This window comes from Anopheles arabiensis, chromosome 2 (assembly GCF_016920715.1).
Source record: "Anopheles arabiensis isolate DONGOLA chromosome 2, AaraD3, whole genome shotgun sequence".
Lineage (NCBI taxonomy): Eukaryota > Metazoa > Arthropoda > Insecta > Diptera > Culicidae > Anopheles > Anopheles arabiensis.
Window position 1 is genome coordinate 13,725,166 of NC_053517.1, and position 27,330 is coordinate 13,752,495.

Below are 27,330 nucleotides of genomic sequence, written 5' to 3' on the forward strand. Positions count from 1 at the left end.
CAGTGCAAAGAAACAACATTTCAGCACGCATGCACGTCACCGCGTAGCTCCTCGGCTCGCTGCATTTTCGATGCCTATTTATGCAATTTAACTCAGTTTTTCTGTTCCGAATCGTGCTGTGAGCGGAAAAGCGGATAAAGTGGACCTACCCTCCCACAAGTGTCGAAAAGGGTGTGTGTGTGTGCGTGATTGTGTACTGTGTTGTGCAAGAAAGCCGTGATCACAGAGAGCAGCAGTGGCCGCCGGTCCGGGTACGATAAGTACGACGGTGATTTGTGTGGTATTCCGGTGTGGTGTAGCCGTGGGTAATTTACGTGTTGTTTACGTACCGGTCCCTGTCAGCGGTGATGGGCATGTTTGAGTAGTTTTTCGAATAGTCCAAATACTTCGCCACCGGACCCCCGACCGCTCGGGGTGAGCAGCAAGAGGCGAGTGGGCAATTTTTGCTTGCACGCTTGGTACAGTCGGCTCTCAACCCCGTTCGTGCATCGGCCAACCGGCAAAGATCATTTATTCTGCCAGCGCGCGCGCGTGTGTGTGTTTTGATCGGAAAATTACGATATTGTCAAGTGTGTGGCTTTCGGCTGCCGGCGTGCCGGGGACAAGATCGTAAGGAATTTGGTGCAGCAGCAGCAGCAGCAACAACTGGGAAGGAAGCGGAGTGTTGCAAATTCGACCTCGGACACACACACACGTTCCGCCCGTACGGGTGGTTCACTAGTAGATCATCGCGTTCCGCCTCAGCGAGCAAGCAAGTCAATCTACGGCGCACGACCCATTTTTTCGGAATCTATTTTAAGTACCGGGCGAACCCGTCACACACCAATCTAGCGTGCGGGGAAGGTTTGCTTGGCTTGGGACATCTCATCAAAGGAGCATAGAAAAATTAACTCTCACAGTCCCCCCCATTCCTTAATGTGGATTCGAGCGTGCGTGCGTGCGTAGGTGATAAATATCCCCTCTAAAGACGACGGAGACCCCCAGAACACGAACAAAACACGGAAGGGAGGTTGGCGACAAAACTTTCAAAAATACATAAATCACCGTGACAAGCAATATAACGACGGGGTAGAAGAACGGGTCGCGCGGCACGTGACAACGCAGTCGGATCAGCACCACCACGCCACCCCCATCCGCGCCACAATATGAACGGCGGCGCCCCCACCAAAGCCCTCTCGAAGGGTAAGGTGAAAGAGCTGAACGGGCTGGTGGAGGAGCTGATGCAGTACGGGTTCCGGGAGGCGAACGGTGCCGACGAGCTGCTGGCCCAGCACCGCGACATGGCCGGCGTGCTGGACCGCATCCGGCGCGTCGAACCAAAGCTCCGCACCACCAACGGACGGCCGCGGATGGAAACGGTTGCCCACTTTATGCGGTGGGCGGTCGAGCGGGGCTGCCAGGTGGACAATGTGCGCGTCGCCGAACACGCCGAGTACGGCGGCCTCGGACTGGAATCCTGTGGGCCAATTCCGGCCGGCGAATGCATTATCACCGTACCGAGGAGCATGTTTTTCTACGTCACCAACGAGCCGCGCTACCGGCAGCTGCTCGAGCTGATGCCGGGCGCGATGATGAGCGAGCAGGGCAACATTATGCTGGCGCTCGCCCTCATTATGGAGCGGTTCCGGGCGAAAAGCGACTGGAAGCCGTACCTGGACATGCTGCCCGACCGGTACACGACACCGCTCTACTACACGACCGAGGACATGGGCGAACTGGCCGAGACGGACGCGTTTCTGCCGGCCCTGAAGCTGTGCAAACACATCGCCCGCCAGTACGGGTTCATCCGGAGGTTTGTGCAGGAGAAGGTGGACGAGCTGCGGGACTGCTTCACGTACGATGTGTTCCGGTGAGTTTGAGATTACAAAGGGAAAAGAGGACGATACCACCACTACCTTTTAATTAGATTTATTGTAATTTAAGAGAGTTTCGGATTGGTTTCACCATCGACGTTAAGTCGGATTGCAAAACCCACCCCCCCTTAGTGTTCCCCCTTGGTGCTCAATCAGGCGGGCGTTGGGCAACTCGAACTCCTATTCTACCATCCCAACCTATCCTTAAAAGAAACGGACATACGGGGCATCGTTGTTTTAATCTATAAATTATTTCCCTACCGGGCTACAACGCGTACCGCCAACGGGTTGTCGTTTTGCGGGTCGTTTCTACACTATCGCTGCTCTAAATTAATGTATTATTCTTCCTTTCGAACATCATAATATTGCACATTGGTTTTGTCTATCTTACAAGATCTTCGTTCCCGCTCCATCTCCTCCCTAAGCTTCTTAACAACGTACGCACGTTACTAGTCTACTGTGTAGATAATTATGTTTGTCTCTTTAATACATCACTCTGGAAACTCTGGTCTACTGTTGTTCGTTGCTGCTCTCCTCCTTTCTACGCGCAACGAACGGCCGCAACCGACCTTGTTGGTCCTTTTGCTCGTAACCATATCTAAATAACCAATTCCTGGGAAGTTTAGTCGCATGTCGCATGGACAATCGTGTGCCCGAGATGTCGCCAATCTGCGGTTGCTGCGGCTGCTGCAAACCCCACTGCTGCATGAACAGGATTACCGTCCGTACCGTTTCGGGGCACGAGGGCATCAACTTTTAGTGGACAGCTTACTTCTCGTACGCCCCAATAAGAGTTCGATACGGTTTCGGTGCTGTCCTTTTTTTTGTGTTTTTTTTTGCTTTGTTTCATTCGGTGTGATGAGACCAATCTGAAAGGAAAGATAAGAAAATGGGTACGCGCTGCGTTAGTGCAACTTTTACGTCTCGTGGTCTCGTGCCGAGCGAGCAGGCGAGCGATAGGGGTTTGTGTAATTAAATTGCACCCTTTCAGAGCTTCAAAGTTTTAGCACGAAATTAGCACCACAATCCGAGAAGCTTGTGGCGGTTATGGGGAAAACCGAAAGTTTGCCTAAACTTTGGCCAGCAATGCAAAATGCACACCACTATCCACACACCAGTGCGGATTGTGTTGCTACTGTTGCCATAGAAATCAATGCTTCGGGTCGATGCTGTGCTGTTTGACGAAAGTTGGCAGCAAAAGTTGGCTTAATTACAAACACATCCAAAACGGAGTGCGGTCGGTTTTTTCAGGAAGAAATCTTCCCAATAGTTCCTTTCCGCTGCACAACTTTACGATAGCAATGCAAGCATTATTGCCACACTCACCTACACAAACAGATAAAAAGAGCATGTGCTATCACAACCGTCGACATTCCAGATTTACGGCGTAAATGCCCCGTCTCTACTGGAACGGCTTCCGGTCCCACAGGTAGTCCTGTATCTCGACCGAGTTCGGATCCATCATGGTCCGCTGCCGGCCCGCCGCTGTCGCTGTGGACGTTGTGCCAGCCCCACCAGTGGTGCCGTTTCGTTCCGCCAGGGCACGGTGCGTCGTGTAGACGACCTGCTGCTCGCCCAAACTGCTCGACCGGCCCGAACCGGCCGGTGTGCAGCTGTTGCGGGCCTGCTGCTGCTGCTGCTGCTGCTGCTCTTGTTCCACTCCTCCGTGCAGTATCGGCAGCCGCCCCTTGGCCATGTGGAAGTGTTCCGTGTAGTTGAGCTTCTGGCGCCGGCGCTGCCGCACCCGACACGCCACAAAGATGGCCACAAAGATCAGCAGCGAGACGCCCACGATGGCCGAGCTGGCCACGATCGCCGACCGGACGCCGACCGGCATCGACGTGCTTTCGATCGTCACCGAGCCCCGGTGGTGCTGAAACCCGTGCCCGGACAGCTCCAGATCGAGCAGATCGCCGTCCACATCCATCCGGTCGCCCCCCGTGCCGGCATCCCCGCGCTGCTGCTCACCATTGCTGCCGTACGCGTGTTCCATTGCGGCGGACATTCTCGAAGGCACGAGCAGCCTATCCTTCGATCCGCCCTTCACTAAAAAATGCGACTCACTGCGATGGTGGTGCTGGTGGTTGCTGCCGGCGGCGGCCCGCGACCGGTGCCGGTCCTGCTGCAGCGCCCGTGCCTCCTTGCTGTAGCCCTCGTCCGACGGGCGGATGTTGATGATGGAGGTGAAGTAGCTGAAGCCCTGCGAATCGTGCTTGATGTCATCGGGCCGGATGCTGCGCAGATTGCCAATGTTGAAGCGCGGAAAGTGCTCGAACGCCGTCACGATGTCGATCTTGTCGTCGATCGGCTTCACCTTGCCGTTCGCGATCTCCGCCAGATGGAGCTGGCTGGAACCGCGGCGCCGATGCTCGAGCAGCTGGTCGAGCGTCATGTTGCGCTGGGACAGCACCTTCGCTAGCCGCGACCCGATCCGCCGGTCCTCCATCAGCTCGAGCAGCTCGCGCCGCTCGTCCGCGCTGGTGATCGGCGACAGGTCGTTAAACAGCGACGGATTGCTCTCCGTCACGTCGCGATACAGCTCCTCCAGGCTGTCGGTGAACGAGCGCTGCGTGTGCTCGCTGATGCGGCCGATCAAATCGGCCACCGCCGCCTCCTCCTGCTCGGAGTCGCGCTCGTCCTGCGCTCCGGCGTGCGGCCGCACACCGGCCGACGAATCGGCAAACGAGGTGAACTTCTCGATGATGTTCAGCCGCGGCTCTTCTTCCCCTTCGTCCTCCAGGTCATCGTGCAGCCGGTGCTGGCGGGTTGGCGGTTGCCGTTTGCCGGCCGGCGGGTCAGTTGTAACCACTGTCCCTCGCTCCCCAGCACTGTCATCCTCCAGCTCGACGTCGGACAGGTTGAGTGGATCTTTCGTCGCCGGTGGCCGCTTGTCGGGTGGAGGTGGTGACGGCGATGACACCACCGTTGCTCCGTTCGGCTCGGCGGGCAGCGTCGGCGGTACCACGTTCGTTAGCTTCGGTTTGATGGCGATCCGGGGCTTCAGTTTCGGCACGCGAAGCAAATGCTGCTGAAGGGGCCGATCGGGCGACAGCTCCACCATTGCTTCCGCTTCCGGCAGGATGGAGGTGGCCTCGATGGAGCTGAGTTTGGGCGCAACGAGCTTCTTCGCCGTCGGTGGCTCGACCGTCGTCACGGTCAGTCGGTCAGCCGAACCGGACGAGCTGAAGCTGGCCGGTAGGGTGGTGCCGTAACCGTGGTGCCGCTGCCTGCCGCCGGTCGTTTGCTGCTTGGCCCGCTGCCCGACGAGGGCGGCCGACGGTGTCCACTTTTCCCGGGTGGTCGGTGTTAGCAGCAGCAGCGATGGGCTCGTTGGCCCGCTCGTCGATGGTGTGGTTAGGCCCGGTTCGGTGCGGATGTGCGTGTTGCTCAGGTCGGGCCGTATCCGCGAGGCGACACCCTTTATCGGTCGCACGCGCTGCTGCTCCTCCTTGTGCACGGGCAGGACCGGGTTGAGGGCGAGCTGTTTGATTTCCACCGTTGGGAAAATGTTGCCCACACCACCACCACCGTTCTGTCCGTTGTTATCATCGCCAACCGCATTGCTCGATTCGTCGTCCTCCAGCGGATGACCATTGAAGCCGGACGTCGTTAGCATATCGCTTGCCGGTACTGGTAACACCGTGCTCGTCGTTGGGCTCGTCATTATCGTGCCGGTGGTGGTTTCGCCGCCCGGCTGCGACACTCGCCCGGTAACGCCATCATCGTCGTACACCCGAAACCGTACGCTCGAAAGTGTCGGCGAGAGGGTCGACGCCGGGTCGGTTTCGCCAACCGTCGACGGCATCGTCATTGTGGTCGCCTCCAGCGGGCTCTGGGTCAGGGCGGCCAGTGCCATCTGCTTGCCCTTGATAAGATCCTGCAGCGAAATGTTGCGCTGCTGCAGTATTTCGCTCAGACTGAGCCCGTCCGACTGCTTCAGCAGGGCCTTCAGATCGGCCGCCGACGCAGGAAGCTTGCCGGCCGTCTCTCCTGAACCACCACCATCGCCGTGTTCCTCCTCGGTGCGCCGGGCCTGCGAGTAGGGCTTCCGGTACGCTTTCCCATTGGTCGGTGACGGTTCGGTCGGCCGGCCGCCGGCAATTCGCCGAGACCTATTCGCATCCATAGGTGGCAAATTCCCGCCGGCCGATGCCGCCGCAGTCGATTGTCCACCGGGGAGTCGTCTTGCAGGTATTGCCGCCGCTGCCGCCGCCGGTTGCTCCACGTTCACCGCATCCGTGTAGGGATTGTGCATCCAGTCGCCGGCGCGCTGCTGATGCTGCGGATGATGATTCCAGTTGCCATTCGTGCGAACACCCTGCCGAAAGGAGGACGGTGGCACCTTCTGCTGCTGTCCCGCCTCTTCCCACCGTGCTGCTGGCAGACGCTTCCGTTCGGATCCGCGCGTCCCGGCCGCCGCTGCCGTCGGGGAGGAAAACACGTTCGATTCGGTATCGTTATCTTCCGGTGCGGCCGGCGGCCAGTAGTCGTCCTGCAGTGGGCGACGTTTGCGCTTTCTGCCCAGCCGACGTCGCCGGCGTCCGTCGGGCGGTGAGCTGGAAGGTGCCGACGGGCCGTGCTCGGACAGGGGCTGCAGGGATGCATCGGTTTGGCCGGGCTGGTGCTGCAGCGCTGCCGCCGTTGGATCCTCCGAGAGCAGTGTCGTTAGCGAGAGTGCCTGGCAGGAGAGGATGGGTTGAGAAACATTATTATTAACATCGGGAAAGCCGTTCGAACAACATTTCACGTCATCTCACATGTGAATATGCATGTCTAGACGATGATACTAATAGCCAATTAAATGGGTATGCGCAGCAGGGCTCAAGGCTTCAATGCTTCTAGCTACCTACTACGTCCTACGGCCGCAGTTGGTAGTTGCTGTATCCCAAACGAAACGATTCTTTTAATGAAATGTTATACCGTAATATCAAATTCTGGCATTCAATAATGAGCCTGCAGACTGAACGTTTCGCGTGAACTCGCAATTGACATTTAACCTTCCTTTCCAATAGCGCAATACGTCAGTTAAAATTCCCGTTCTATTACCAAGTGGACCTAACTCCACCACCGAAAGGTCAGACGGCGAAGAGCACGGAAATCGGACGCCAGAATCGATCCGATGCGCTCAGATTGTCTGAAAAGCTTTCCATTTTCCACTCCAAGTTCACGATTGGAATGTTTTCTAGAGCATCCAATATGTATATATTGAACCATTATACCATGGCCATTGAGCTCGGCGGTTGGTATGTTTAGCTGGCAAAACCAAGCTCATTTACCTGGAATAATACGAAAAACTTATCGTCCTGCAAATCCACACACACACACACACGTAAACACAAACAGATAAATCAGGACGCGGTTCTCATCTGCTAGGCTAGGCTTCCAGTGAGCTCCCCCACGACCCACATCTGTCCACTTGCAAATCCGAATTCGCCTCAGTTCCTGGGAATTCTAAAACTAGCTTGAAACACTGTCTATTTGTAGTGTAGTGTTTTGTTGTGCCCTACCAACTCCTCCAACCCAATGCCCCCATGTCTCCGGCTGCAAGCCCGAGCTGCCCTCCTCTGCTGGGTGAGTGAGATACGAAAACATGGAAAAGCAATTAGAACACAACGGGTGGCCATAACGCATCACAAAACTAATCATAAAGTAAAGGTGACACACAGTGGGCACAACATTGTCTGTGAGAATGCGGCAGAAAAGCATATGGTGTCAGTATGGTCAAACCCGGTTCTCTATTGTTCGAAATTAAGCACATTTTTCTTGCCCCAGAAACGAGTAGGGAGGCGGCTTTAAACTCTGGCTAAATCCTTGCTCTACCTACCCAGCCGGGGTGTAAATCTGGCCCTTTTCTGTTGTTTACCGAACTGCTTCTGCTTCTCCGGGACCGGGAGGTCATTTCATTTATGCATCCACTCCACTGCAAACAAACCCAAAGCCCCTCGTCGCATTGGTTGCGCCTTTTGCGCTGTACCCCCACTGTTGGCCAATAAATGATGTTATTTTTAAATGATAGGAACACAAATGTTATAGCCACTTTTTGCAAAATAAATGGCACACACAGTTTGTCGTCACATTTCAATATTGATATGTTGTGTGCTGTTTGCAGCCGGCGGGATCCCGTCCAGTAGATGGGTCACGGCAAAACTTTGAGTTATTAAATTCTCGTATCCCTCCGCCTAGTTCCACTTCGATGGCCTGGTTCAGGCGGTAACAGCTGTGTTTGCCGGGGTTTTCATTAGAGTCCGAACGGAATATAGGACTAGGAGGGGGGCGGAGGGAGGGAAAGAGAGAAGAGGACTGACAAAATCCTACCATCACTAAGGATACCCGAGAGCCACGTCTCATAAATCGGACAACCCTCATAAAGTGCAGTCATGCGTTTTGGGGGCCAAACTCGGTACTGCTCCGTTCTCCGATCCGATTTGCATTACTTCTGCCTGTCCGAAGCAAAGTCCTTTCACGCAACCACGCACACACACACACACAGGACCAAAGAAGGACATTCTTCCATTCAATACCAACGATGGTAGATCGGAAAGCAGCAGCGGCAGCAGCGGCAGAGGTTTAGTGGCAATTTTTGCCGGCAATGTCTCACCGTCATCATCCTCATCATCGTCATCATGTTCAGATGTGTCATCGTGTTTGGATGACGGATGAAGACACAGGAAGGATATCGGATATCTTTCCAACTACCGGGGACATATACTGGGAGGCATTCTTTCCAAACCAAAGGATCCTAAGCAAGACATCATCACACACACACACACACAGCGCTGGAAAAGGGAGAGAAAGTCAGTGAGGCTAACATTTTCCGTTTGATTTGAATGCCGCACACGGATGGGCGAGTTTTTACGCAGTGACGATAGGGGCGAGGCTCGGCCAGGAGGGGCCTTCGGAAAGGGTTTTTGTGGGGAAAAATGTTGTCCCCTTTTTTCTTGCTATTTCCCATACCTCTCCCCATAAGGATGAATTTGTTGATGTTTTTTTGTTGTTTAGGAAATAAGCTCCAGCGTTTTGTTTAGGAAATAAGCTCCAAAGCCTAAAGGATATGTGTGCAGAAGTAGGGGGCTGTATTTGTTTGGGTCCGCTACATTGTTACGGTGAGTGGTAAATTTTGGCGAAAGTTGGAAGGAACATATTTGCATTTCATCATATTTGCCTTACCCCGTGTTTGCTCGCTGTGGAAGGATTGTGATTTCCTCCCCATTGTTTCGGCAGTCTTGTAATAATACACACAAAAAGAACTCCTTCCACCCCTTTGCCGCAGGCTGTCTCAAGATTAGTACGAATTAGCATGAGATTGATTGAAATACTTTTAACGGCTTAACATTCTTCTCGCAAATACCGGGCTGTGTGATTTGCCGTGAAACGCTCAGCACTTTGCCAAAACAAGCTTAATAGCGGCCAATCGATTTCCCGGAGGCACTCTCGACACTGTTAGATGTTAGATGCGGTTCGTTCGCCAGCTTCTCGAGCACGCCAGGACCAACGATTTCCAAGAAGTTTGCCCCATCCTTTCCACCGGAGCCTCGAATTTATGCGTTTGCAATGCTGATATCACCAGTAGAATTGATTTTACTCTCTCTCTCCTCGCTCTCACTCTCGCTTCTGGTCGGTCCAGTCCATCCCGGCATCCACTCGGACATTATTGCACCGTCGTACCGTCTTCCGTCTCACCGCCGGCTCACAGTTGCCCGCTTGCTTGGTAGCCCAATCGGATATAAATTGCCTGGCAAACAGCTTGCAGCGTGGACCAGAGGTTTATTTCCGAACCGAATATGCCCTGTTGCATATCGTCGTCCTCTTAGGCAATGTTGCCGCCACGACGATCGGCAAGCGGAGCCTGGAGAGGCATAGCACAAGCCAAGCAACGGAATTAGGGGAAAATTGACTTTATTGCAAGTAGCAATGCCCACAATCCTGGCGATGGCTTTCGATCCGGTGTGAAAGTTTGCAGTGAGGGGAGGTTTGCTTTTGTTCCGAAACGATCGATATATGATCTATTCCCTCGACTATTACCCGAGCTACTAGCTGTCTCTGCTAGCTTACGTTCGGTATTTGCCAAACAAATTTATGTTGTATGTATGTTGTATGTGTGTGCGTATTTGGCTTGCATTGGATCGATGTTACCTTCTCGTTAGTGACTATGTTACTGGTCACATTAATCCCATTTTATTAGGTCCGTTTTGCGGACTGTTAGGCTTCAGCAAACGGCAGCGTTTGATATGCTCTTACGGTAATATTTAGCAATTAAACATTCCTCCCCCCCCCCCTATAACCAGCACAATAGAGGTAGAAATTTACTAAATCAGATTGCTCCTCTTTTCCTTGCTTTTTCCACACAGCTGGGCTGTCTCGACGGTTATGACACGACAGAACAAAGTACCGGTCAATCTGGCCGAGTTCGACGGGATGGACCACACGCTGGCACTGATCCCGCTCTGGGATATGGCAAACCACGCATTTCCCGACACCTCGAACGAGACTCGATGCGTGGCCGAAACCTGTTACAACGCCACCAACGAGCAGCTGGAGTGTAGCCTGACGCAGGAAGTAAGCGACACCGCCAGCGTGCCAATTTTTATCGTTTACGGCACGAGAACGGATGCCGAATTTCTCGTGCACAATGGGTAAGTTGTTGCAGCAAGCAAGAAGATGTTTTATTAGTTCACACTTTCCATCATTAAAAAAACAAATCACAACACTGCGTCACTGGCATATCTTCCCTGTTTCAGCTTTGTCTGCCCCCGTAATCCGCACGCAAACGTACAGAAGCGCTTTACCCTGGTGCCCGCAATTCCCCTGTACAAGGAGCGGGCGCACCTGCTCGAGCTGCTCGGCATGCCGACGACGGGGACGTTTAGTTTTGGGCCCGCCAGGGAACCAGCTGCCGCTACTACAACTACACCGATATCCCAGGAACTAATCTCGCTGGCCCGCGTTTCCTCCATGACCGCTAAGGAGCTGGACGAATATACCGCAATGGAGGAGACGCAACGGCAAACGCTGCGCACGTACCAGGCCCTACTGCCCGCGGAACTGTGCGCCCGTACCGAGCGGTGGTTGGCTACGGTGATGAAGATCATGCTGCTCCGCTACCCCACCACGATCGAGCAGGACGAAGCGTTGCTGAAAACCAACCGGCATCACATCCGCCGGCTGCTGATCGAGTATCGGCTCGGGGAGAAGCAGATACTGCGCAGCTGGTGCACCCTTCGCGAGTTGTAAACTGTACTGGAAAGCAACAATGTTGTAAAGCACCCGTTCTGATTGAATCGGGTTCGTTGAAATACTATTTTCTAATACCGAGAATTTGTTATCGCTGACAAACCCCCCATTTTCAATCGGATCGGAAACGACGGTTGCGCACTTGCAGCGAACAACTAATCAACCACCACCAAATAGTTGCTTCACGGCAACATGACATGAACATGAATAAAGCTTTATTGCAATAGCATATAAAGCTTTTGTAGCAACGAGCATATCTTCTAGTTCGCGGTGCAGCAAATATTGAACATGAAATAGTATTATTTTGCTTAAACCTTTGCAATCAAAATTCGTAAAAAAAAACCTATCAAAACTTTTCTCTTGTTATTACTTAGTCTTGTTAACTTAACTTAGTATTAGCTGTGCACAACCACTGATTGGATTTAGTCGCTTTATAGCGGTTTTTTTGTTTGTTTTTCTTATCACATATCACATAACAGTCATATTACGTTTCGTTTTGCATAATTGTATACGCTTACTACATGTTCTATTGTATGTTTTTCTTGTCACCCACGGAAGCATAATTTGCCTATAAATCGTGTAACGAATGTGAAACTAACGTTAGAGTGGAATAAAAAAATTCTTATATTATTCTTGATAGACAAGAATGGTAGAATTATTCCGTGACGAAAGAAAATATCGCCAGCTTAAACTAGATTAGTTAGATGAAAAACAGAATGTAACAAAATAAGTGATTAATGAATCAGTCTAATTCATGGTAAAATACTGAGATTAATCACATCCAAGGTATAATTAGTTCATAGCAAATCTCTTTCCAATCAGTCGCTCACGACAATACTCTCTTTATGCACCAAAATCACATAAGCAGGCATCACTGAAATGTTAATCGGTTGCGTTGAAATGCATTTCCGAAATATGATACGATTGTTGCGTGTACCAGCCAAAAAGCAGCTCCCCAACGTACTTCTCCCCATCTAAACAATGTTCAAAGCGATTTGGTGGATATGTCCATTGGCCCAGCATGCATAATCCTGACCATCACATCCTCCTTTACCCCCAGCCATTAACACCCACTCTTATTGCAGTTTTTCACCATGTAGCCACCAAACCTGCGCCTGTACACCATCTGGCAAAGCAAGGCAAAACTTCATGCTGTCCCGGTGGTTAACGGGTGTACCGGCAACATCGTTGCAAAAAGCATAAATCGATTTATTGCCGCTGATTTATGCATGCTCTCCAGTACGGATGGGGTTCAGTTAGGTCAGCGCCTGTGCCACACACTCGTTCCTTCCGTTCCTGTGTAGGCGCCACAGAGACAATAGGTTCACACCGTTTCGCATTGTTGGTGGTGGTTAAGGTTCGCAAGGTCGAAAATCCATCAAAACCTCCAAAACGCACATACATTCACCGCTCCGTAGTGACACCCACACCGTGACCGGTTTGTGTGGTCACCAGTTTCGTTCACTGGTGCATACGGCTTGGGGGATGAAATAGTGGATTTGGGAGAATCGGATTCGCGTGTGGTTTTATTGCAATTGTTCAACCAGAATGGAGCACACAAAAAACCAACAAAAAAAAAAACGAACCGCCACAACGAACAAGCGCAGAGAGACAATTTTCATGGAACCGCCGAAACGGTAAAATGGCCATACCGGATGGGCCGGATAGATTGAAATGTGGTGCACCGAGATGTGTGCCGACGGAGAGATGGGGAAGGATGGGCTTTATTCAAACATTTAGTTTTCGGAGCAGTTTAAGCAGAAACCCACACAATTGACACTACACTTCGTGCGGATTCGTTAGAGGTGTAGTTAATGAGGTTTGATTGTGCGGTACGGTGTGGCAATGACGTGCCGTATGTATGTATGCAGCTAACAAATAGTTTTTACTGTCCCACCCATTATTGATAGGTGCTTTTTGTTCACTAGAAATGCAACCATTTGCCTTAATTAATCGTACATTAAAGCTTTAACAGCCAGCGGGCAAAATGTTTGCCCTCCTTCAAGGGGAGCAGTATTTATGATACTAAACAGCCGCGTAATTAAACCGTCACATGTCACACGATGCTTTCTCTCTCTCTCCCTCTCTAGTGCGAATGTTAATATTTTCATTTCCAATTACAGTTTACCTATATCGGGCAGCTATCACAACAGCGCCGCAGCCAAAGGAAGGGCCAGATTACCGATCCAGCAATAATAGCTCACAGCCATAAACAAATTGGAAAACGATGACTTTCCCCCCAAATCACCCTGCCAAAAGTCAACCCGATCGTACGACCGCTGCCCGACGGATGCTGTGTAGCGTGGCTTTCTAAACTAAACGGAACATCGTCGTACACACACACAGGCACACAGCCATGCCTCTTGGTGCCAATCAGGTACGCCGAGTTTAATTTCATCCTGTGACGGTGAGACACCGGTCATAGGACGCTGTCGATGGCACAAATTGGTGAAAATTAGATTATGAAATACCGCGGGCGTCCACAAAAGAGCAACGGCGCGACGAGAAAACTCGTCAACCTATAGGTATGGAGGCACTCGAGAGAAGGAATAGGAAGAAGAAAAAACTGTGTGGTTTCCGGCCCTGATGAGTCCATGTGTCCTGTCAGCGTTGGTCCACAAGTGGTGCTACCGCGAAAGATACGCGTTTCATTTAATGCTATTAATCCAGCCGAATGAAGTGATTTCTGAACGCGTGCAGGCTCCCGTCTCCGTCCGAAGGTAGAAAAAAAGGAAGGGCAGGAAAATTGGATTAAAACGAAAAAGCTCGTTATACAGCCCCAAACCCTATCCTGCCCGGGCACAATCCTTTTGCGTGCGCAAGTGCTTATCGGCACGGACGGGGCAATGTGGGTCTTACATTTATCTCTCGTGGCGGTTTTATTTACCCTCGGTCTCTCGGCCACGCGTGCAGCAACGGTTTGTGGTTTATTTTTACCCAACAAACCCACCCACCCATGCGTGCATGTTAATATCGGCATCGTTTTGCCCCGGGGCCAGTTTGTGTTTTGTTTTCCAACAGTAACAATTTTAACCGAAACGGCAAACGTTCGGCCCTTTGGCTTGGCATGGCCCGAGCACAATAATCATCAAAATAAATGCTCCACCGGAAGCTCCTCCTGGGGTGCCTGCTTTCTACCAAGCCGCTCTTCTTGTTGTTTTTTTCACGAATAAGCTTTTGCATTTTTGGTTTGATGGGAACACAACAAAAAGAAAGCAGCAAAAACATCGAGATGAACAACCAAAAACAAACAGAACCCTATCTCCTTTCCGGGGCTCGGTGTGGGTATGTAGTTTAATGGTTCATATATCGGAACAACGGGGCATCATAACAGCGAGAAATGCCAGTTTTTTTACTACTACTGCTACTACTGATGAAGCATCATGGCCAGCGGAAGCCCTTCTACACCGGAACGCTTTGCGCTTTCGAGTGGCGTAGATTACGTTTTTGCACTCGTTAGAACACACACGAACACACACACAATTTGATTAACAGTTATTACTGTTGTCTCCCTGGCAGCTGTGCAAACATGATGTGCTGTGCGCGCAGCAACGTTGCCAAACCGCGTTGCCGTACGCGCGCCCTCGTACCACGTGTCATGTTGATGTTCGTAACTACAGCAGAAATTGTCTGCCTTTTTTCCTTCTGGCAGTTCATCCTGCTCACCACCCCCCCCCCCCCCCCGGGATCCTGTTTGTACCTGTGTGTTCCGCGGCGTACAACATCGATCTTTCGCCGACCGCGTGTCCTGTACAGTGGCGCCCGGAAAATTGGCCCAATCTTGCTCTCGTGCTACGTCGAGAGGGTGCAGTGGGAAAACAATTTTCTCAACCACACCAGCCATAATTGGATCCAAAACGCGTGACAAGGCCAGCGGACAGCCCGCAAACAGGTGGTGGTTTTGCCGGGGGACATTTTGACGTCCATTTTAAAAGGGTATTTAATTGCGTTGGCAATATTGGCAGGCATCGGAGGATCAGGGTTTCCCTAATGCATAGTAGGATTAGTGAAATTTTGGTATGGTTGGCAAGTGGTTAGTAGCGTTAAAGCGAAAACCTTAGCCAAAAATGAACAGGTTGGCTCTTGCTAATTACAAGCAACCGATTGTCGTCGTGTATACTTAAATTTCGTTGGTTTTAGGATATTCGAAGTTATTTATTTGGCATAGCAATCAACAGTAATATGGGTCGAAGGACTTAAAGAAGGGCGCCTCTGCCTCAAAAGTAAGAAGAAACTAACTCTAAAGGCAGAGAGACACCCTTTTATATCTTACTAATGGAGTTTGGTTCTTCTATCTAACTCAGTGACTTAAGAAGGATTGATTTTCCGATTATCAAGATAGTCAAAAGGCTTGAACTCATGACGAGCATGCTCTTACAGCAGGTTGTGTGCTAGTTGACGTCTATACCACGGGACTAGCCCAACAAGTTGCTTCTAATACAAGGGTTTTATTGTAGAGTTCGGTTACGATCGGTTTGATGGAGAGGGTTTTCCCATTTTTTATTCATTCTAGCAGTATTCTATTGACGAAATCGAGATATTTCTACGTGTAATTGTCGATGTTTGGAAGTTCTCGAATCGAAAGATTAACTAAAGAGTTCCCAACACAAATCGAATTATTTCAGTTATTTCAGTAGACGTCCATTACCAATCTTAACAAATGAAAGACAGTGCACTTTTTGGTATTCTATTTACTTGAATGTTATTGGGACACACTCGCAACTACAACCATGTCTGCTGACAAACGTTGTTGCTGGCACACACTGTTCTCTCTACCGCACCGGTATCACGTGCACTTTTAAGCCGAGCGCTACCGGTTTGTGCGCACTATCTATTGTTTTGCTAGCCCGTCTGCCGGGCAGAATGTGCACCATTAGTCTTTTATTTTCCACGTTTTATTGTCATTTGTTTTAAGCATTTTTTATACCTGTAGTATGTACTCCCTTCCCGCACCCCTAAAGCGCTAGCGCACCATTTGATTGAGCCGTTTCGGTAGTGTGGCGTGCGAATCCGGAGTTTGTCCACTTGTCACAACGTTTTCGTTATATTGTAACCGTTTTTTTTTCTTCTACACATTTTCCCCGCAATATGTTGGTGTATGTTCGGATCGTTCTTTCTTTTTTTTCAACCAGTTTTCATGTTCTGGCTGTTGCTGGTTGTTAGGACGAAAATGGAAACATAGTTTTTTTTTCTCCTACACGGTTGCTTCTATAAACACAACAACATATTGGCTCTCGCGATAGGAAAATAAAGGGGAGAAAGGTGGTGCAGAACAGCAGGAGGGGGGAGGGGAGTGATCGGTTTCGGGAGTGCTGATTAATGTTGACACATACCGTGTGAAAATCCCGTCAGCCATTGCGCGCGATAAAACTATTCGACAGCATTGCGGTGCACAGCAGACACGTGCATTTTGCTCGACTGCACACGATGTTGGAGCGATGCCCGGTGGGTTGATGCTGATTGTGGTTTAATTTATGCTACCGCAAGGGTGCTGGTTTTTGGTTAAAAATTGAACAGACAATCCCTCTTCCCTCGACATTGGATTGTCATAACCAGCAGTGTGAATAATAATTTCGCATGACATGTTTGGTATTGGGGATCTCTCTCTCTCTCTCTCTCTCTCTCTCTCTCTCTCCATCAATCAATTGAACGAGAAAAAAACGTGTAGTGCAGCTTCTTTCATGGACGAACGTTTTGATCCTGTCCAGCAATCACTACAAACCGGTGTTTAATCATTCGAACTCGATGCTTTTACTGCACATAAACGCATTTGATGCGAATGAAATGCGTTTTGGCGTAAAACGGTTTCCCTCCCCCAGAAACCGTGTTCTTTTCTCGGAACTCACATCACGGGGAAAATCATTTCCCCCTTCTCCACTTCTAATCCCGTACACGATCGTTTGCTACATATGGAGCGGACGGAAAATGATTAATATTTTCTCCGAACGAAAAATAAAACACAACCACACTCCACACCGTCGATGCAGTTTTCCCGCAGCTGTATCGAGAGCCCGGCGCATACCATCGATCAATGCCGAAACGATGCACTAAAGGCACCCCTCACACACACACACACGCACGTACGCATTCGATGCACGCGAATGCATCGAGATGGAAAGTAAGAAGCTTATCAATTCTGTTTCATCGCTCCATTCGGCACGCCGCCGGCTCGCGTCCCCGTGCGAAACCTTTTTTTGCGATGCAACCCAAGTGAGAAAACGCGCGCAAATAGCAAAAGGGAGGCAAAAAGGGTGGTACACAACACACACAAACGAGCGGCCCACCCTTTCTTCCGTACCGAAGGACTCTCACATGTGTGTGTGTGGATCGAAAAGAAGAGTTTTCTTTTCAATTTCCATCCCCGGTCGGGCGTTAATTTTCATAAAAGCAGAAAAGCGGTGCCTGATGAAGTGGACAGAAGAGAGGGGTTGGGCAGGCTCAGTTGTTCAGCGGGTGGTCGGCATTCCACCATTCGAACCGGTTCATTGAAGCGTAGGAAATCTGTGTACGAACGTGTACGTGCCTCAGTGGCCGATACCTCCGCCGTGGGTAGAGAAAAGAGAAATCTTTTCCTTCCTATCCACCAGCGACCCACCTCCCATGTTGTTGTAGGGGATTGGCTAGTTTTCCTGCCTTTCCAATACACGAGCAACTGCAGCAGCAGCAGCAGCAGCACCACCCCCACCACTCAGGCTGCACCATCTTTCCCTTCTTTTTGGGTGAAAATCAGCCGCGGAGTGGTGAAAATCGGCATGGCCCAAAGACGCCACAGCATGCGAAAAAAGGATGCTTCGCCCGGGCAGGGGAATTTGATGCATGATGCATGCCGGGCGCATGTTGCATGCCAGACGAATGTGCAATGGCATCGGCATGCATCGCCGGCTCCCATGAAAGAAGCGAACGTGTGAGCCACAAAGGGTGTATGTGCAGCTGCATAAAAACAAAAGAGTGAAATAAGTGAAAAGCAAAAGAGTTTGATCGATCGAAGAATTGGTTTGATGCATCATCCCGGTGTGTGTGTGTTGCTCCGGAGGAAGGAGTAAAATGAAGGCTGTCATGTTGTGAACACGAGCAGGAAAGACGTCGACGAAGGAAAAGGAACTCACCCAGCGTCGGTGAACATGAAAATGAATAATAAAAAAGAGAAAAAAGAAAGGGCCACCGTGTCGACTGACGTGATCAAGAGATGGCGATGATTTCAAGTGTCGAACAAGTGATACACAAGGGCAAGAGCGTATGACGATACATGGTGCGCTGAAAACGGTTTGCGATTGGTTTTTAGTAGCTTCGTTGCGAGTTAGGATTCATAGCTAGTGAAATAGATTCTCGTCTGAGATTAATATTGCATACCACACACCGCAGGCGAGATACGGGTGGAATAGTACACTGGTGGCATATGATCACTGTTTGAAGCTTGGGGTGCGCTATGAGCAATGCATTTTTTTTATCCAACTAACGAGAAAGCTATTGCACCAATATTGGTTTTTGATAACGTAGCGTTGGGATATCACTTTTTGATTACCAAGCAATGGTTTTATGAAAGGAAAGTCCACCAATTAATGCTGTTCTTTTCTGTCACATTTAAAATTGATATTGCGAGTAGCAGTTTGGCCAGATATTTTTAATACAGTCGTTGCCACCAAATTTTGGCACCAAAGGCATCAATTCTTGACTTGTCTGAAAGTCACCCATTTTCGGCTCTTGTAACGATCATGATACATTTACAAGCTATTTAAGCTGGTTTAAGACAATCGTAATTTTGAACTACGAAAAACACTACAAAAAGTATGTCATTTGATTGTTTTCTTATTTGTGTAAAAAAACGAATGAAATCTGAACTACATTTAACTGGTGCTGGCAATACAGCTCGTTCCTGGCGTTCTACCGCACCGAACCGTGAGTCCGGCACACGTAACTACAGGCGAACTAACTTTATCCGTCTAGCTGAACTGCTTCAATCTACTGACTGGTCTTTCCTGGAAGGTAATCCGGATGTTAACTCAGCATTGGAACTATTTAACACAACACTACTGGCGCTTATATCTGATTGCTGTCCTCTAATGCCACCGCGTCGCAGTCCACCATGGTCTGATGCACGTTTACGCCGTCTAAAGCAAAACAAAGCGTCATGCTTTCGCTTTTACAGTACAAATGGTACACAACACTCCAAATTAAGGTTCATTGCTGCCCATAATGTATATAGAAGCTATAACAGACAACTTCATACTCGTTATCTCATTCGAGTGAAATTCTCGCTCATCAGACACCCAACACGATTCTGGAGGTATGTTGAATCAAAACGCGGTAACAGCTCGCTCCCCGATGTTCTCACATATAACAACGTCTCCACAAGCAGTAAGGAAGGCATGTGCAACTTATTTGCTGATCGTTTCAAGGACTGCTTTACTACGGATGATGCAAGCTTATCATTAGAAGCAGCTTTAAATAATGTGCCCCGTGATGTTGTTGACATTGACGTACGCGATATTATTATCTCGGTAGATACTGTACTACGTGCTCTGCAGCAGGTCAAAACCTCATACAACCCTGGACCCGATGGTATTCCTACGGCAATCCTTGCCAAATGCCGCGAATTTTTAGCAGAGCCTCTGTCTCAAATCTACCAACTCTCTTTTGCACAAAGTACTGTACCCACGGCCTGGAAATCCTCTGTGATGTTTCCGGTGTACAAAAAAGGGGATAAAAACTCTGCTGAGAACTACCGCGGTATAACCACCTTGCCTTCTTGTGCCAAGGTGTTTGAGATCGTCGTACAAAACTCGCTAATGTATCACTGTCGTTCTTATATTTCTACACGCCAGCATGGTTTCTTTCCTCGACGCAGTGTTACCACAAACCTGGTGGAATTCGTCTCCAACTGCCATGCAGCCTTTACTTCCGGAGCTCAGATGGATGCAGTATACACTGATCTTAAGGCTGCGTTTGATCGTGTGAACCATCGCTTGCTGTTGGCTAAGCTCGCCCGGATCGGTCTCTCTACTCCGCTGGTGAATTGGTTCAGGTCCTATATCTCTGAACGTAGCTACTACGTACAAATCGATGGTGTCTCCTCTAACGTTTTCGAGAGTTCATCTGGCGTCCCTCAGGGCAGCAACTTGGGACCACTGCTGTTCTCGCTTTTTATTAACGACGTCACACTGGCCATTACGGAAGCAGATTGTCTGCTTTATGCGGATGATGTTAGGCTGTTTCGTATCGTACGGAACACATCCGACTCTCTTTCTCTGCAAAGATCGATTGATGTTTTCTCTGACTGGTGTATCAACAACGACCTGCTAATTTCTGTTGATAAGTGTACGTCAATGTCTTTCTTTAGAATAGCTAGTCCGATAAGGTATATCTATAGCATATCAGGGACACAACTACCGCGGTGCAATACGGTCAGGGATTTAGGAGTCACCCTGGATCGCAAACTAGATTTCCGACAACATTACTGTGATATTTTAGACAAAGCTAACAAAATGCTAGGATTTATTCGTCGCCATTCGAGAGAACTCAATGACCCACACTGCCTGTTAACTCTGTATAAGTCCTATGTTCGTTCCATCCTCGAGTTTAGTTCTACAGTTTGGTGTCCGTTCTCTAGTGTTTGGTCCAATAGAATAGAAGCTGTCCAAAAGAGAGTTACTCGTATTGTCCTACACTTCACTCCGTGGCGTAATGTAACCCCTCGTCCATCGTATCATACTCGTTGTTTGTTGTTTGGTCTGGACACACTTGCTAGGAGACGTGATAATGCCCAATGTACGTTTTTGTCCAAACTTATTGTCGGTGAGATAGATTCGCCAGAACTACTGGCTAGAGTCAACATAAATGTCCCTCCTAGAGTGTTCCGTAACTACAGACTAATAAGAACTGACCTTACAAGACGTGCATACAGCGAGAACGACCCAATGACTGCGATGGCCCGTAAATTTAATCAGCGTTACATTTCATTTGACTGGCACCTACCTACTAGATTTTGTTGATCCGTTTTGTCATTGTACACTGCGTTAGTTATTTAAGTTTTAGTTTTAATTCAGTGATAAGGCCGCTTGTTTGGCCAATCACTTAATACAATAAACAATACAATACAAATTAATATATTCTCAAAGACATAGTTTACACCTGAAAATACATGCCATTTTTCTCACTCCGTTTAAACTTCCAAAATTGTCATAACAATTTAAATATTTTTAATTATATGTATTGAATTATTAATTAATTGACTAAAATTGAATTTTTTTTTGGAACACATACTTTCAGATAGTAATTAAAACTTTTTAAACAAAACAATTGACTTACAGTCGAAAATTGATGCCTTGGAGGTAAAAATTGTGACACACTGTAAATAAACTGAGCACCTTAAAGACAAAAACAAGGTGTGTTAGAGCCAAAATTTAGCGTTAACGACTGTAAGATGTAACACGCTACATCCTATATCTACTAGCTCATGTAATATAATTGACACTATTAGTTGCCATCATGCGATGATCATGCCGTCGCGTTGAAAGTGGATGAAGGTTACCTCAAGTTCTACATGAATTTTTGTACATCTTTGGACGTTACTTCCGTACCATTTTGTTCATTTTATGTTTGAATCAGAGTCCAAATTCTTTTAAAACGATTGATTACTACATAACTTTACATTTTAAAATACGAATTTTGAATCTCTTTGCACGGTTCCCGGAGTGTTTGAAACCGTTTGTCGTCAAATGCCTTAAAGTTGAACGTGTTTTCATGGTTATAGAAAGTCATATAGATGAAAGTCACTTAGCGCCTAGTAGGCATAATTTGCTACAATGAAATTATCCACACACTGGCTACGGACTAGAACTCCGTCTGATAAATCTTTCTTCCTAAAGCGGCGGTCAGGAGAACGTTGGAATGTCCCAAAGCCGGAAGAATTCTATGAACGATGGCTCACCGATATTGGGAAGTCACACCATCTCACCACCAAATAATGAGATCATATTGCAGATCCTGCACACTATTCAACACTCAACGTATTATAGGACACATCACTTAAGATTATCTTTCAATTTACAACGAATTTGTGTTTATCATGCACCCTGCTTGCACAGCAAAAGAACTCCCATCGTTATGGCAACCAGGGACCGGGACTGTATTTATTGCATAGCTGTCAGCATCAGAGCCCATTTCATACACAATTACAATTATCTCTTCCGTTTCCTCCGCATCCTGGGGGCAGTCCCTTAATGGAAACCGAGCGTACCTGACGGGGGAGGCAACAAATGAGGCAACAAAAAAAAATGGAGATAAAACGCTCATCCGAAAAATCAGGTACACCTCGACACAACCTGATCCGTGTGCTTTTGAAGTGTGGCGTTGGTGGTGTTGGTCGGAGCATTTTCTTTTTTTTTGCATTTAAAATATCCTTCCAAAAATCGTCCCGAAGGCAAGGCATTCGGAAATGGAAATTTCAATGCGTTATCTTTCCATTTATTGCTTGCTCGAGCACAACAACAAAACATTCCAAAGCCCAAAGCATTCCACCTCCTGCTGCTGCTGCTCACTCGGGTATAACGCTCGGCCTCCTCCGCCTTGTGTGTCCTCCCGCAGGGACGGGCTTGCTCAGCGCTCCGAGATATGCGCTGTAAATCGTAGCAGAGGCATTCTTTTTGTTCTGGCGGGCGCGGCAAGGGACCAGCGGCAAGCGAGACAAGAAAATCAACAACCCGTAATGCAAATACTATGCGCTTCCAAACCATCCCAACCCCGCTGCCATACATATTCCAAATCACTGGCGTTCATTTGATCATCATCATCACTTCGCTCCACTGCTTGGTGTATCACAACCGGGACGAACGAACTCCGGGAATGCCTCGCCACCAGGGAATTGGCGGGGACGGGGGACGTGTAGAATGGCAGCAGAGAGTTGAAGGCTTAGTCACTTGTTTGCAGCACTTCTTTCGCGGCAGGCACCAGAAGTTAGCCGGATAAGAAGGATACGGCGCGCAAGGATGTCTCGTGTGTCGTGTACGAGCGCGCGCCACATCTCGAGCTGCTGCTGCTGCTGGGAGCGTTTTTATGCGAAATTCCCCACCCGACGATGAAGCTGCTGGCAATGGCTCCTGGGTTGGCGGACCAGGATGGAGGGGGATATTAAAATATTCATATCAATATCGCTTTAGCTTATGCTTGTGTGTCCCTTTTGCTGCCCCGACCCCGCTGCACACTTCCGTTAGTTGCAGCCGGCAAGGGAACTTCAGCACATACTTAGAGGGATGCTTACCACCCTCTTCCAGCCAAGCTGGCCTGGGCAAGTTGTGCTAAATTTGCATCTTATCTTTGCAGCTTTTTCCAGCGAAACCCCCTCGATATGGCACGGGCCACCCATCGTCGCCCAAGTCCCCCGTCTGTTGCTACCGTGCAGGACGAGATTCCTTTTATTTATGTGAAAATTTGATGCAGGTATTTTATTTTACGGAACAGATCAGTCGACACCGGTTTCCAGCGAACAACGGAAGACATGGCTGTGAGAATTTCTTATTTGCTCCCCCTTTCCGGTCAGGCTCGTAACGCTTGCCCCGAAGGAAACTATTCTGTTGCCTTCGATCGTTCGGTTGCAAGCTGATGAAACTTTATACTCCACCCGGGTAGTAGGCTATGGCGTTGGTGATGTAGAGTATGCAACCGGGACTAGGCCGAACCCCTTCTCGGGTTGCCTGGGCCTGTACCTACACGATGTTGATCAAATTATTATTCACTATCAAGGGAGCTGCTCAAGCTTGGGGGAACGAACCACTTCCACGGGAGAGTAGATTACACGCGCAAGCATTATTAATTTGTGTGTATTTTCATCCTTTTCACAGTATAACACTGGGCGTGGATAGTAGTAGCAACATTATGTCTCTTTGTATTCGCTACATTACACTCCACTAATCAAGCGCCATAGCCGTAATGTAGTCGAAATTGCTTGTAATACAATAATGCGAATGAGATGATTTAGTTAGTTATTTAGTAGCGAAACTTTACACCAACATTGGCGTGTGCTGCGGCCCAAATGCCGGTCGCGCTAGGTCGCAAATAAGTAGAGCAAGTGATTAAAAATTCAATACTCCTGCTCATCCAATTAAATCCAGGCCCATGACTATTTTGGCCGGGATTCGATCCGTTGGCCTCCCCAGGACCCGGTCTGCCCGATCGCACTAACTATTTCTAGAGCGATTGTTTTCTATTTTTTCCTCAAAGCGATAACTCCCACGGGATACTCTGCTTGGCTTGTATCCGTTCTCTACCCACTCGGTCACTACATTTTTCATGGCTCAATCGATCCACAGCCCCCTCTCTTCTGTCCTGTCCTGTCTCTCTATCGATGGTGTCTTCTACGTTCGTGCATTAAACATAACCTTTGCCAGTGGCGGTGGCGGTGAACTTTGCCCCCCAGCGTGTGCTTGAACAGTACTGGTAAACAGTGGGTTTACTGGATGGGATTTATGTTTTCTGGTGTTTTGAAATCGTAACGAATTTTTAAATTACAGTTCTATCTAATCTCTGCTTAATGAAATTATACCTAATTGAAATATTCTTCTTCTTCTTCTTTGGCTCAACAACCGATGTCGGTCAAGGCCTGCCTGTACCCACTTGTGGGCTTGGCTTTCAGTGACTAATTGATTCCCCCCCATAGCAAGATAGTCAGTCCTACGTATGGCGGCGCGGTCTATTTGGGGATTGAACCCATGACGGGCATGTTGTTTAGTCATACGAGTTGACGACTGTACTACGAGACCGGCAAAAATTGAAATATTACTTATTAAAAAGTAGCAGCTTATTAACAAAAAATACTCGTTTACTTCTGTCCACCTCTTGCCCAACGACCACCGCTACGCTGCGTGTCCTACCTGTGGCATCAGTTGCTCGCCTTCTTCGCTGCTCGGCATGTCTTCCGGCTTGCTGCCCGCGGACGCATTGTATCCCTCAGCCCTGCCGACCACGGTGGCGGCACACAGTAGCATCACCGCCAGCACCGCACCACCAAACGTCTTCACCGACCGTTGGCCGTTCCAAACGCTTCCCGCTCGCTGCAATCGATGCAGCCGTACAGTTCGATGTGGAATCATTTGGAGGACTGTTTGTCGGGGACACTCGCTTTAAAAGATGGTTACAGGGCACAATCACACACACATATACACACACAGAATAAGTCACACACACTCGTATCTATGTTGCTGTTACCCTGAGAGAAGGAGAAAAGAAATGACATTTCACATTCCGGCTTGCTATGATGATCGGTGACGCAATTGGAAATTTTTGGCTTAATTGCTGTCACAACTTTGGGTCATTATTTGACATATTTAACAACCCCCTATCAAATGTAATCTTCTTTTTCGATTTCCTTCCCAAACACGCAAACGTCTTTTTAATAACTCCCTGGCGAAGAAGGAGAGGAGAATTGACTTGAGTAAAATTAAAAAAAAAAATACCCTTGTTTCACATTTCCCTATTTCACATTTTCAATCAAGTCACTTTGACAAACACACAGACGCGCGCACACACACACACACACTTCAGTACGTCAATCATGCGATTTTCGCCACGGTCGATTGTGCCTCGCGTTCGATAAACAACAATTTGTTCCAGCATCACCTATCATCATCATCACCGTCATCGTTGGGTATCGCGTGCATGCGTTTTCACTTGTTGATGCTCTCGCCAAAACCGCCCGGCGGTGCGGTGTGTGTTAACGCACCCCGTTGCTTTTTGTTGTTGCGTCTTGACGGGGGGGTGGGTTTTTTTCTTTTTTTTCTAATGCTCGCTTCTGCATCACACTTTCATTCACTTGCGCATTTTCACCCGCACCAGGCGCTAATGTGTGTATGCATGCTCACGCTGCATCACGGTTGACGCGTATCCTCGACAGCTACGTTCTTGTGCTATGTGAAGGAGAAAATGCTACATGGGGCGTATGATTACACCCTCCACAATAAACGCTCTAATTATTCCACGCTCTAGCAGTGTACATCGCGCAGACAGTGAATTCCATTCGATAAACAACGGATTTAACTAAGGCGACGGATTTTGTGATAGCTGATCCGGGTTATTAAATAGGATCACATCAAAAGGATTGACTTCCAAGAACGAGACTTTTCGATCGTTAGCAAAGGGTGTTGCCCGCACCGAATCTTTCAAAAGCTAAACGTATATTTTTACTGTTTTAAACTCTTCCAAGCCTTTTTTTCGTAATAGTCAAGCGTGAGTCTTCTTCTTGGAGCTTAGAGCTGACACCCGCCCTGTCTGTCCTGACAGTTTTTGTCGGAACATGCTACCACACTACCTCCAACCGATTTGTGTTTGCTCCCTCACGACACCTACTTAATGGGGTTCTCCGAAAAAAAGGTGCCAAGAAACGCTATGAAGTACTAAAAAAGAGAAAAAAACAAAACCTTCCTCTCCAAAGATCACACATTACGGCTAACAAATTAAAAGAAAAAAAAAGTACACGTCCATCCCCATCCCATCGGTCATACGATTCCCGTTTGAGGCAGTTTTTCGTTTGATGTCCAGTTTCTTTTTTTTCGCATTTTTGGATTTTTCACGCCTCTCACAAGTGGGCGGGCAGTGCTTACGCCACGGACGCCAACCGACCGACACAACTTTGGCGACACTTGACTCTGGGGGTGCAAAAAACAAACAAAAATTGGTAGAAAATAAAGAATTTTTAAAAAGGGATTTAATTCGACGTCTAGCGCAAAATCTCGACCGAACAAAAGAGATGCCACTCGTGCCGTGTCAGTTTCCTCTTATCTTCGCCATCTGCAATCCCCCAATCCCGGAACAACGCTGAACTGTGTTTGCCAATTCTCGCAACATTTTCCATTTGCTGTTTGTTTTTCACCGAAATGTTAACACACTAATTATATTATAGCAAATTAAAACCATACACCGATGCACGTACACACAAAGTTGGAAAATTACGCCACCCGTTACGGCTTGGGCCACCCGTTGCGTTTACTTTTCGCCTTCGACCGGGTGCTATGTTTTGGCCACCCTCGGTAAAACACTGGCGAACCAACACCGAACAGCCACGGCAACGGCCACTGTTCTCTTTTGTGACGAGATAAAGCGCAGCCGGAGACCACTTTATACGCCCGAGCGCAACAACAGACTGGCATTTCACGTCCATCCGGCAAAGCGGTCCAGCTGGTCGCTCGGTCGATCGGTCGGGTGCTGGCGAGCTTTCGGTTTTTTTTTTTTTTTTTTGTGTGCCAACCCCCACTGACTG

General features: G+C 48.7%; 2 protein-coding genes across 5 annotated transcripts; one reads left to right on the top strand and one right to left on the bottom strand.

The window, feature by feature from the left end:
- On the top strand, positions 1–11,721 carry LOC120893903 (actin-histidine N-methyltransferase). The gene is made up of 3 exons (XM_040296105.1): positions 1–1,849; positions 10,202–10,486; positions 10,592–11,721. Exons 1-3 carry the CDS (start codon positions 1,146–1,148, stop codon positions 11,082–11,084), a joined length of 1,482 nt encoding a protein of 493 aa, XP_040152039.1. The 5' UTR covers positions 1–1,145; the 3' UTR covers positions 11,085–11,721.
- LOC120893901 lies at positions 2,694–27,287 on the bottom strand. Of its 4 annotated transcripts, none has more exons than XM_040296104.1 (4): positions 27,029–27,287; positions 24,950–25,284; positions 3,180–6,531; positions 2,694–2,722 (listed from the first exon to the last, which is right to left on the bottom strand). In XM_040296104.1, exons 2-3 carry the CDS (start codon positions 25,166–25,168, stop codon positions 3,256–3,258), a joined length of 3,495 nt encoding a protein of 1,164 aa, XP_040152038.1. In that variant the 5' UTR covers positions 25,169–25,284; positions 27,029–27,287; the 3' UTR covers positions 2,694–2,722; positions 3,180–3,255. The 4 variants fall into 4 exon arrangements, with proteins under 4 accessions (XP_040152038.1, XP_040152037.1, XP_040152035.1 ...); XM_040296103.1 differs by having other exon boundaries at positions 27,008–27,287; XM_040296101.1 differs by having other exon boundaries at positions 27,004–27,287.
- Positions 27,288–27,330: the final 43 nt, after the last annotated feature.